At 34.3% G+C, this 11,668-nt stretch overlaps 2 protein-coding genes across 3 annotated transcripts; one reads left to right on the top strand and one right to left on the bottom strand.

Annotated features, from left to right (window-relative positions):
* On the bottom strand, positions 1,524-10,016 carry LOC105170586 (lysine--tRNA ligase, chloroplastic/mitochondrial). 2 transcript variants are annotated; one of them, XM_020696864.1, is made up of 15 exons: positions 9,881-10,016; positions 8,489-8,793; positions 7,568-7,786; positions 6,539-6,650; positions 5,817-5,925; positions 5,370-5,427; positions 5,212-5,280; positions 4,940-5,047; positions 4,379-4,471; positions 4,107-4,211; positions 3,677-3,883; positions 3,389-3,483; positions 3,008-3,098; positions 2,511-2,687; positions 1,524-2,017 (listed from the first exon to the last, which is right to left on the bottom strand). In XM_020696864.1, exons 2-15 carry the CDS (start codon positions 8,723-8,725, stop codon positions 1,925-1,927), a joined length of 1,773 nt encoding a protein of 590 aa, XP_020552523.1. In that variant the 5' UTR covers positions 8,726-8,793; positions 9,881-10,016; the 3' UTR covers positions 1,524-1,924. The 2 variants fall into 2 exon arrangements, with proteins under 2 accessions (XP_020552523.1, XP_011089712.1); XM_011091410.2 differs by having other exon boundaries at positions 8,489-8,776; positions 9,881-10,011.
* Positions 9,715-10,418, top strand: LOC105170588. The gene has a single exon (XM_011091411.2). It carries the CDS (start codon positions 9,895-9,897, stop codon positions 10,240-10,242), a length of 348 nt encoding a protein of 115 aa, XP_011089713.1. The 5' UTR covers positions 9,715-9,894; the 3' UTR covers positions 10,243-10,418.

Raw genomic sequence — 11,668 nt, forward strand, 5'->3', positions numbered from 1 at the left:
TTACACATGTAAGGTGATGCAGATAAGCGGGCACCAGCTGCTTTTATTAATGATGAGTCAGGTGAGCAACATTGTGCTTTAACGCCTGCGCATTTTTTGCACTTCTTCCACTCACGACAACTTCCATTCCATGCAAACGTATACATATGTGTGTGGGTTTGTGTGTGTCTCTGCATGAGAGAGAGAGAGAGAGAGAGAGTTTGTTGATGATAGGTGGTGAGAATTTGAGAGAAGCAAAAGCAAGAGGAGAAATGTAGTTAACTACTGTAGAGTTGAAGAAGAAGCCAAAGAGTTGAATCAAATTTGCATGCATATGCTTACAGACACACAATACGTATATATATATATATATATATATTTATACGTAGAAGTTGAGAGAAATAATAGTTTGAGACTTGGAGCTGTACTACAAATTACTTGTGATAAGTATTCCAAAAGATTAAGGTTGCATTTCAACCCAAAATATTTTAAATTCTTCTACTCTACTTTTTTAAATTATATATTTTGTTTAATATTGATGAATTTTAAATTATTTTTAAATATAACTTTTTGAAATCCTTATTATTTTAGTCTAATAAATAAATCTTTATATTAGTTAAAATTCTCCAAATTTATTGATTTTCAAAACAAATAAATGATCCATTTTTATTCTCGATTAACTTATTATTGACTTATTACAGATGAACAAGTTACTTTTTAGTTAAATTACCCCTCATACATCGATGTTTTCACGTTAATGCATGTGAGGAAGTACGTACATTTTATAAGAATAATTTGGTTATAAAAAGATTTGTTTAACCTGCAACGCGTCATAATTAATAAGTCAATTGATGGTAAATATGAATTTTTTTTCTTTTTTGCTAATATCAGTAGATTTTAACTAACAGAAAATTTATTATTAAAATAAAAATAAACCTGAAAAGTACTAAATATAAAGTTTCAAATGACATTAGGTCTATTTGATGGTGTAGAACGCCAGAATTGCGCTTTTGTACCTTAAATCAAAAGACTATTACTCTTTGGACCGTCTTAAAAATGAACTCAAGCTATCAAGAGGCTCAACCAACTTGAAATTTTTACATCAGTTTCTCAAATACTATTAAATTACAAAAACAGCCCTTAAATTTGGCATATTTACACTAACAGCTCCAATCAATAAATGGAAAAGAAGCCCAAGTCATAGTTGGTATTTTTAACATAACATTACAAATAACACCCTCATAATGTTTTGCAATTACATCCCCCCCCCCCCCCCCATCTGGATGCAATTTTTGTCCATAACAAGTCAATTGATTGATATTTTGAATCAGCAACAATAAAATTTGCAACTCTACATTCTTCCTAAATTGCCTCAGCGATATTTAGACAAATACATGTCAAAGGGCTTCCAGTGTAATAAAAAATAATTGATATTTTTTAATAATACAAAAGTCAATGGTAACTTTCATAATTTAATCATAATTGAGGGGCGTTAGTGCAATTATACCAAACAAATAGTAAAACCAGAATTTACACCCCAGGCCTTGAATCCAAATAACCAACTTGTCCAGCACAATACAAACCTGGTTCAAATAAGAATTTTTCTTTCGCCCGTACCTAAAATCAGTACAGCAAAGCCAATTCAACCAGAGTAGTTATTCTCAATAAAAGATGGTCATCCATATCAGTAAGGGAATTCACTAGGTTCCTAAAATAGTGTATATGCAGGTCCGCCCTTCATCATAAATACACATTAAAAAGAATCAGGTCAACATTTTCTGCCTAAATCAAGATTTTCTCAGGCGCATCGACTGTGAAGCAACGAGCATAATAGGCAGGCCAAACCGCTCAAGGAATAGTAAATACTCTGTCTAGGAAAATTACGGCAATGGTGAGAGTTCTGCATCAATGCAACAAAAAGCCGTGTACTCTGAAAATCCTACTGCTATTGCTGAGTCTTGAGGACAGGGAATGCAATAACGTCACGTATACTGGCCGAGTTTGTTAACAGCATTACAAGCCTGTCGATGCCAAGCCCCTGACAAAAAATTTTCATCAGGTTCGGTTAATTTTTGATGTATCAAAGAGTACTCCAGAGTACGTAAGAGCATTCTGTACATCTAAATTCCAACTCCATTTTGTGCTGAGCTCAGCTTAGAACTTGAATAACAAGTAGGGAAATTTAGGCATATTTCAAGAAAAAACATCGGATCTAGAGAAATTGCACTGAAAGGCACCCATGTTTTGTATTATAGACACAATCCTACATAAGGCAAGATAGTTACTAGGAAAGTATTGCATAGTCATGGTAAAACTCTCTCATAAATAAGTTTATTGCTTTTTCTTGTTCCGCCTTTCTGGGTATAAGAAATAGGAATGAAAAATTTACTATAGAAGCATTAAAGCTGGCAATATATAACCCAAAAAGGGTTCATTTGATTTTTCAGCTTAACCATTCAGATTTTGATATGAAAGGTCTCTGTGGATTATAAGAATAGCCTAGCTAAGTTAATTTATTAAAGAAGCTATACCAGTCCAGAAGCAGGAGGCATCCCGTACTCCAGAGCCGTTAAAAAGTCTTCATCAAGAGTCACCTCATATGCACCATCATCCGCGTCCTTGTCTTTGTTGTCTGTATCAGATGCTTCTGAAACCAAAGCTGCGTTCTTCTTTTTATGCTGCCTCACTTGCTCTTCCAGACGTTGTCTCTGCAGCCATATCAAATTCAGAACCTATAGACTTAGTTATATGCACACAAATGCCAGCCGTGTGGCCTGTGCTTTAGAGAATCTGTTATTATTTCTACAGATTCACATCTAGAAGGTTTTATATCTTCTGTACTGGATAAATTATAATGTCATCATTTTCAGGCAAGGAGACATTACAATTAAACCATAGACAGCCCTTTCCTGACATAGGATATCTGAAAAGGCCCTTAGCCAAAATGGAAAAAAATTGAGAAAGAAATGATGGAAGAACAGTCAGCTAGTTACCACCTTCAAAAACATATAGCAAGCTGCATGCTTACCTGGTCCAAAGGATCGGTTAATTCAGAGAAAGCATTTGCCATCTCGCGACCACATACGAAGAGCTCAAATCTCTCAGTCAAGCCTGCATGTCTGGACATCATATGAAAACGTAAGATACTCCAAAATATTTGCTTGCTTTCGTGCAGATAAAATGGATAAAATTGTTGACAAGAACTACAACACGAGCCTAATTATTGTCCCCCTAATAGCAAAGATTTTTCTTATCTAGTATCTACCACATTAAAAGGAACATAGAAACTAGGAAAAGGTAGCCAGATTTATTATTTAACCAATAGACTCCAACAACGACAACAATTAAATACAAACTAGTATTTTCCATTTCAAGTGGCACAAAATAAACCTTATGAAAATGTCAGCACCTTCTATGCGGCTTGGCTAGTGGAGATACTTCAAGTGGGTAGTCCAAGACAAAAGTGGGTTGCAATAACTGTGATTCTACTGCTAATTCAAATACCTGGACAATACAACAGAATCAATATTCAAAATTTCAATACACGGTATTATGAAACTCAAACACAAACACTACCAGAAACTTTTCACAATCTAACATTCACAAAACTTCCTGCCATAGAACACAAACAGAATATTTTCACATAAGTACTGCAGGAATTAGAATTCAGCTTGTGAAGTAAGTTGTGCTGATTGACCTCATTGAGCAAATGACCAACAGATGGGCATGCTTCAATTGAACTTTTGTTTTGGTTATCACGACCAATATCTAGGGTTTGCAAAACAACTTCTTTGGCAGCAGTAAGATCGTCACCAAACTTGGTGAAATCAATCCCTGTTGCTTCTTTCACAAGATTGTGCATTGTCTCCCTCCTCCATGGTCTTTCTAAGGATATCTCTACACCCTGCAAGAAAGTATGAAGAATCAGTCGTGTATAAGGAAAACAAAAATGAGACTTCTTTAAGAAATCAGGAAAAGAAAACACCTCAAACCATCTAAAGTAGGTTCAAGTCTTTGTTTCTGACTGAAAAGTTGGGGCGGGGGGGAGATAAAAGGATTTAACAGAACAAATATCATTATGATATGTAGACAAATGAAAACAACAGAAGAAGGAGATACGAAGTTACCTGATAATCAAGGGTAAGTTTCCCATTAACTGTAAGAGCACAACGTGTTATAATCTCTTCTGTCATATTCATCATGCTTTCGTAGTCTGAGTATGCTTCATACATCTAATAATGATACAAAAACTTTAATCAATTACTGATCATTTCAATCAATTGGAAGTTTAGTACAGCTAAATCATAATATTCAGTGTTAAAGGCAGGCATGTGAACTCATTCATCCAGATTTGCTAGTCATTTCCACCAGAAAATACAATATAGGAACCTTTTTTTACCTCAATGGTGGTGAATTCAGGATTATGACGAGTTGAAAGACCTTCATTCCTGAATATCCTGCCTATCTCGTATACTTTTTCAAATCCACCAACCTGCCAATTGGCAAAGAAAGATTATGGTGACAGAATATACACATGACGATCTTACCACGATAAAACACACAAGCAATGAGCGAATACGAGGCATGGTCGAATAGGCAGGCAGAAACTCAATCAAAATCCTTGAAGTTTTTACAGCAGGGATACAGTTTTTCCAATAACTATATCAGAAAAAACAAATATGGAAAGAGACAAATATGTTATGAGAAAACCAGCAAGAGTGAACATTACCATTTGTCATGAACACTAAAGCAATTAACTCATCGTAGTCTGTTGGAAAATTTCTGTTAATGTTTAAGTAACTATCGAGTCAAATTTTCTGGTATAAAATCCAGCAAATGTGAAAGAATCAAGAGACGAGTATAAATATTCTCCAGAAGAAAGCTGCAAGGAACAAATTATCCATACATAACTACAGAGCTTAACTTATACATAAAATTGATATGGAAAACAGAATCTCACCAGCATTCTCTTCAAGTGGAGCTCAGTTGCAATGCGCAGATAAAGATCTTGCCCAAGAGAGTTGTGGTATGTAATAAATGGCCTAGCTTCAGCCCCACCAGCTGCTCCCTATTAGAGAAAATCAGTCAAGAACTAAACCTAAAGTAAATATTAACTTTTAAGTAAATAGATGTTTAAAACAATTCATTGGCATGATACACTTTTTCCATCTGCATATAAGAAAAAAATTCCAAATACTATTTAACCATTACCAGAAATCAATTATTAATTACCTGAAGAACTGGAGTTTCAACTTCAACAAAACCGGCAGATTCTACTGTCTTCCTTATTTCTGATATAATCTACTGAAAACATGCAAAATTTAGAACCTCACCTTGTGCAACTAGCACAATATGCGAGAGAAAGATAGTTGAGTATAAAAAAAAATAACCTTGGCTCTTTTCCTAAATGTGTCGGCCACCTCAGGGTTTGCAATCATATCTACATACCTATCACACAAAAAGAAAAAACGAGAACGTGCATAAGAAAAGGAACTATACCAGATATATTATCACTAGATCAAGATACAGGCAGCTTGTGTTAGAAACTAATATTCTTGGGATGTATAAATCTGAATTAAGTATTCATATATAACAGAATAAATTGACAGAGCTGCCTTATCAAGAGGAAAAATATTATGATAGTGTTCCATTGCTTTGTCAACAATATAGACAAAGAAACATATAAAGTAACCATTTTTGTGGAAATGCATATGGCGAGGTAATTCTTGTAAGGAGAAAATCAAATTGGCATGGATTGTCACTAAACATTGTGGTTAATGCATGCACAAACTGTCCATGTATTTGCATGGATGTGAGAGAGCAAGTGAGAGTATTACCTTTGCCGATAGCGCTTATCTATGTCTGTCAGGCCATGATATTTATCAGGCAAAGGAAGCAAAGATTTTGTAAGGATTGAGAATGAAGTCACACAAACAGATAATTCCCCTACAACAAAAAGCAGGGAAACAACTATCAAAGGATGGACCAGAAAATGAAATTACTTTTGCAATGATTTTGATCTGAGTTTGTTCTACCAATAGTCCAGCTATTGAAGGACTAGAGCTTAACAATAAAGAAATTAGCACCGAATAAAAATAGAGGTTCTTGGCATCAATTTAAACACACAAACATATGTAGAAAGCATTGAACAGAGTTCAATTCTATCCAACAGCGAAGAGGCTTCCATGTAAGACAAAATTCCTAAAAGCCTAAAAATCTAATCGTGCTGACTCCACCATAAACAGCCAGGTATAAGTAACTATGAACTAAGCTAATTCAGAAACAGAGGTCACTCCTTAGTATACAATAAACTATCATGAGTTTGAACACAATGTAATTCCAACTCAAATTGTTTAAGAGAAGTGACTGAATATCAAGAAACTGAAGACAACAAAATCTTTTGTTCAATGACATGACGGTGCACAGACCCAACTTGAACTTAATCAGATAGTGAAATAAATCAAGCTGATGGGGAAAAGTAAATCTGGTCATGTTTGTGCATCATGATATTTTTTCCAAGAACAATTCGAAGTAGGACAAAGACTGAAAAAGAACATACCTTTTTCTGTGCGCTTAATTGAGCCACTTGCCCCCAGTATATCACCTATATCAACCAGTGTCTTCAAATGTTCAAATTGATCACTTAGTAGCTTTTCCTTCTCACAGTAAAGCTGAAACCGAAAAGAAATATCCTCACTATGTGGCAATCAAGAACTTCAACCACCACCCAATAACTTTATGTGAAAGCAACTTAAATAATAAACAAATATAAATAAATAATCTTACAGAAGACAAACATAAACAAACAGCAACTGAAATGAATTATATACCTATTTTTCTCTGGATATTTTCATAACACCAACTTGTGATACCATTTTAATTTCTTATATGGTGAATTGTAGTTGTATTTGCAATAGATCTTCCTGTATAGTTTTATGAGCACCATCTGATAATTGCATTGTTGTCCATCAGCAGATCAACAGAAATTTTTAGCTTTTGTCAGTACACATATTTCACTTGTTACTATTGTTTGGTAAATTTTATTGTATCTCTTTGTTAATATACTAAACTTAAAAATGATGCAAAAGAACTAGCCATCTTAATACTTGATTGCATAAAGATATATACCATTTTGTTTAGATTATCAGTTACAAGTTGAACTATTGAACAACGGATGGCTCGTTGAGGGTTCAAAATGACCTAACGTGTCATATCAACCCAAACAAAAAACTTAGCTAATGGTTTGTGTCGTTTTGATCCACTGATTAACCAATTTGTGTTGCTATACAGATATCTAAAACTCTTAACACTTACCGTATCTCTGTAACCTCACTCTCTGCTAGAAATAATTTTTGCGTTTAAATGTGAAAAGCTTGCGTAGTTCAACCAATGAACTGATAGAATTTCACCTAAAGCTAGAATCTTGGAGTAGCTATCTTGATGCCTTGCTCACTTTCTTTGATACAATGCAGTATAGGTTTAAAATTTATGGCACCAAGTACTCCTATAAGCAAACAGATAAAGCAGGCAAAGAGGGAAGAGTACAATTAAGTCAATCACACATTTTAATTATAAACATAGAGCAAACCTGGATTGTCCCTGAGTCATCCCTCAAAGTCAAAAACGCGAGCTTCCCAAAAGCTCTGCGAGCCACAATCCTTCCAGCGATAGACACACGGTCACTCTCAGTGGTCAACTCTTCACCATTGCCTAAATTCCTATAAATTTCTTGAAGCTGATCTGCTGTATGAGTACGTTCCCACTTATAAGCATATGGATCTAAGCCCTTGCTCCTTAGCTCTTGGACCTATAAGCAAGAAAGACCAGTTAATCTGATTCAAAAGGACTATGGTCAGCGCCAACCAATGCTTTCATAGAAATGTCCAGATTTTCTTCATTTTCTCCAATTGTTTGCAAATGACAATTCATATCAAGTTCAAATTCACTATATAGCTTTTAACAGTTCATGACAATCGCAGAGCCCCACATTCCTCCGTACTTAATGTGTGAATGAGGTAACTACCTCCAAGAATAGGCACCAGGTTCCCCCATGTTATCAGCGAGAAACTACACTATAGAACTTGAATTAAAAAATATCCAACGCTCACCAGTTAAAGAAACTTATGACGGACTTTCTGCAAGCATAAATTTGGTTAGCGTGGAGGATGCTTGATCAGATAGAAAAACTTCAATACCTAACACAAAGAAGATGAAAAATAACTCCTACAGATCATATCACTATTACATGTATCATATTCATCTTAATTAGGGGGAAAATGTGCCCTTTCTTTAAGTTCTTGAACAAGCCATACTTCACTAGTTCAGGATACTATTCAACAGTATGCCTACAACAAAATCAACGAAAAAATAGAGGTAGAATCCGAATCAAAATGAGACCGCATATCTCCTAGTTACAAATTCATCAGCCCAATTTTCATAACATTCAAGCAAGCAGCAACAACTCATTGAATTGCCTACATTATTACTCAGAACACATCAAAGACTGTACCTTTTTTATACGGATGGCGCGAACGGCCTCTCTATCGGACGTGGAAGTTGCGGACGAGGGGGGCCTGCGGTTGCGACCGCCCGCGACGACCGCTGTTCCGGCGGCGGAAGAAGAAGAAGAAGAGGAGCAGCGAACGATGAAAAGGGGTCGAATATTTCCAAAGAGAAAGTGGGGTTTGGAAGCAGCGGCTAGGTGGAGCAGCTGCTTCAGTCTCAGTGGGTGTAGCGCCACCTCCATTGTCGACGCTTTTGCTCCTTTGCTCCAACTCTTGTATTGAGTTTTGTTATCCTGAGTTTCTTTATTTTCTAAAATAGTTTTATTTATATATATATATATATATATAATAAGTAAAAATAAAACTAAATAATTATATATTTTCTAAATATATAAATTATCATGCGCATAATTAATGAGATGCAAATCAATATTAATTTATTTTATCATTTTAGATCATAAATCGTTTCCAATCAAGTATACTATAAGTAATATTATTTTATAATCATAACTTTGAATTTTTGTCAATGTTTTAGTAAGATTAAACGTACATCCTAATCTATATATTAATTTTCACGTAATTATATCTTAATCTTTAGTAATATTAAATCAGCTAAAGAGGCGTTTGTCATCAAGTATATTATAAGTCAAATCAAACTAAAAAATAGTTTAATTACCAAATCATTCTTAATTTTCTAGACCAAATAACATTAAATAAAAGACAAAATCTAAGTCGCGTTGTTTGTTATTTTTAATTCAAGAGAGTTTTATACCTTTTAAGTTTTCACCACATGTAATTTGAATTTAATCCTAAATTGTTTTGATTATGGCCCAAATTTCTTAGAATCATTTCAATATTTCCTATTTTATATTTCAGAAGTATTTGAAATTAGGATTCAAAAAACAATCATAAGTATTTATTTATTACAACACATATAAAATTCGGTGTAAATTGATGATTGTACTATACAAAAATCAAAATTATAAAACCTTTTGCCGAATTTAAGGAACTGTAGGGAAGTAATGACACGAAAGTCTTTCAACCTCAAATTTTGAGATAATCATAACCATCCATCAAATAATTCTTATTCGAATAATATTCGTCCATATTTAATCAATCATATTGTAAGTATTATAATAATTTATAATGTACGATAAATAATCATACGATAAGTACAATCAGTTATGGTATATCTATTTAAAATATCATTAAATTGATAAAATTCTCAGTCGTCCATTCCATATGATATGATCAGATTCAGACCGAGTCCACCACCAGTTGGTGAAAAACATGATTGGCCACTTCATTTTTCAATTAAAACGATTGATAACAACCCTTCCCAGTTCCCATCCACCCCCTAAAATTCATTAACACAGACAACAATTCAAATATCTTACAAGCACTAGAGAAGATGCCGTTCAACGGTGTACTAGTGGCGTCGACGGCCAATGCATCGGCAGAGCTGTGGCAGCGCCTAGCGTGTCTGTCGGAGAGGATAAGCAGTGATCGGATGCTGGATTTGGTCCTCTGTTTTCCTCTACAGCAACTAGGGCGCTGGGCTCTCTACGTGTGGACTTACCTCTGCGTCTCCCCCTACCCTCACCGTCGTCACTACGCGACTTCCTATTACAGCGATGATAGTTTCGATGAGGATTCCGACGACGACAGTGCTTTGTCCTCCGCCAATCCCCAATATGTGTACCGTAGTTGTAGCAGCGAAACTGGCGGTCACTACGAATATTCTTCCCAATCTGATTAGTCTGTGGTAGGCAGCTGATTTTTTCCTTGTACAGTTATTAGTATCACCACCAACCCTGTTCTTGATCTCTTCTTCCTCTTGATTGGCCTTCACTTTTGCTATTATTACACTTGTACGACTTTAAATAAATAGAAAATTTTGATGATCATAAATTTCTCTGCAATATATATTTTTTCAATTTTAATGTGATCAATTGATTATATAAAAATGTACATTCCCGATACACAAAGGAGTCGAGCGATGAGTATAAACGGCAATAGGTCGAGTTCGGAGACCTCCGCCCCAGCCCCCTTCGATTTTTTCCCCTCCCAAACTTGGACATAACAGCTCTAAGTTGTAAAATTTAATTATTTTTTTTGTAATATATTAATATATATTAAAAAAATTAAAATTATTACTTATAAATATTTAATAAATCAAGATAATGTTAAAAAAACATTATTTATCTTATTGAATATATGTATTAGATATAAGTTAAAATTTTTAAATAAACTAAATATATTATTCGGCGAAACCGTAGATGGGCCTCAGGATCGATCGAATCCATAAAATTAAAACTCATCTCCAAACTCTATTAGGAATGATAGAGGGCCGGCCCAAATTCAGGATTGTGGAACAGCCCAATCCAATATCTTCCGACAATTATAGTTCAATCTTAAAATGTCAAATTTGTCCTCAGTAAGTTATAGTTTAATAAATAAAGTTGGTGTATCCATTTAACAATATAAATAAGTAAAATAAAATATAAATATTATGATATAATCACATAATTCTTTAATTATTTTTGTATTTTCGTCTCTTTATCTCATATTAAAAAGTACACGAGTCCTATGTACAATAAAAATTATCAAGAAAAATGGATCTAATTCAAATCTCGGCCTAAGGCCCATCACCTACACCTTCAAGAATATCGAGCCCAAACAACCAACAGTTGTTGCTTCGTAATTAATTATTATCCGCTGTGATTTTATATGATAATGATTAAGTAATGTATGGGCATGCACCAATCACGGGGTTCCATTGATTTGGGGCATCACAAGGTAAAGTTTTTGATGATTTGATTTGCAAGAAATTTCAAAAGAATGAGGTACGCAAGTGGGAATCAAAGTCAGCGAATTTTGTTGTTGCATAGCACCAATCATGGACAAAAATTCAACCCAAAAGTTTACACTTACACCAAACTTTCCAGCTTTCTCATTTGCTTTTCTTCTCCATTCCAAATCAACCATTCATTTCTTTTTTTTTAATTATTATTTCTTTTATCATTAGTTGAGTTTTTTTAATTATTATTATAAGTTTATTATGTTACATCTCGCATTTTATTTACGTAAATTGATATTTTACCGATATACATGTGAAGTGTAACTAACAAATTCAGTCTGGGCAATACGTTTCATATGTACTAGCAAATGGAACGTACTCAATG

Source organism: Sesamum indicum, linkage group LG9 (assembly GCF_000512975.1).
Source record: "Sesamum indicum cultivar Zhongzhi No. 13 linkage group LG9, S_indicum_v1.0, whole genome shotgun sequence".
Taxonomy (NCBI): domain Eukaryota; kingdom Viridiplantae; phylum Streptophyta; class Magnoliopsida; order Lamiales; family Pedaliaceae; genus Sesamum; species Sesamum indicum.

What these genes read in the sequence shown, in the direction of transcription:
- LOC105170588 (XM_011091411.2), top strand. Translation starts at nt 9,895, where the DNA reads ATGCCGTTCAACGGTGTACTAGTGGCGTCGACGGCCAATGCATCGGCA.
- LOC105170586 (XM_020696864.1), bottom strand. Translation starts at nt 8,725, where the DNA reads ATGGAGGTGGCGCTACACCCACTGAGACTGAAGCAGCTGCTCCACCTA. An exon ending in TTGAAACTCCAGTTCTTCAG is followed by an intron (nt 5,048 to 5,211) that starts GTAATTAATAAT and finishes TTTCTCTAATAG; the next exon opens with GGAGCAGCTGGTGGGGCTGA. An exon ending in AACTTACCCTTGATTATCAG is followed by an intron (nt 3,884 to 4,106) that starts GTAACTTCGTAT and finishes ACTTTCTTGCAG; the next exon opens with GGTGTAGAGATATCCTTAGA.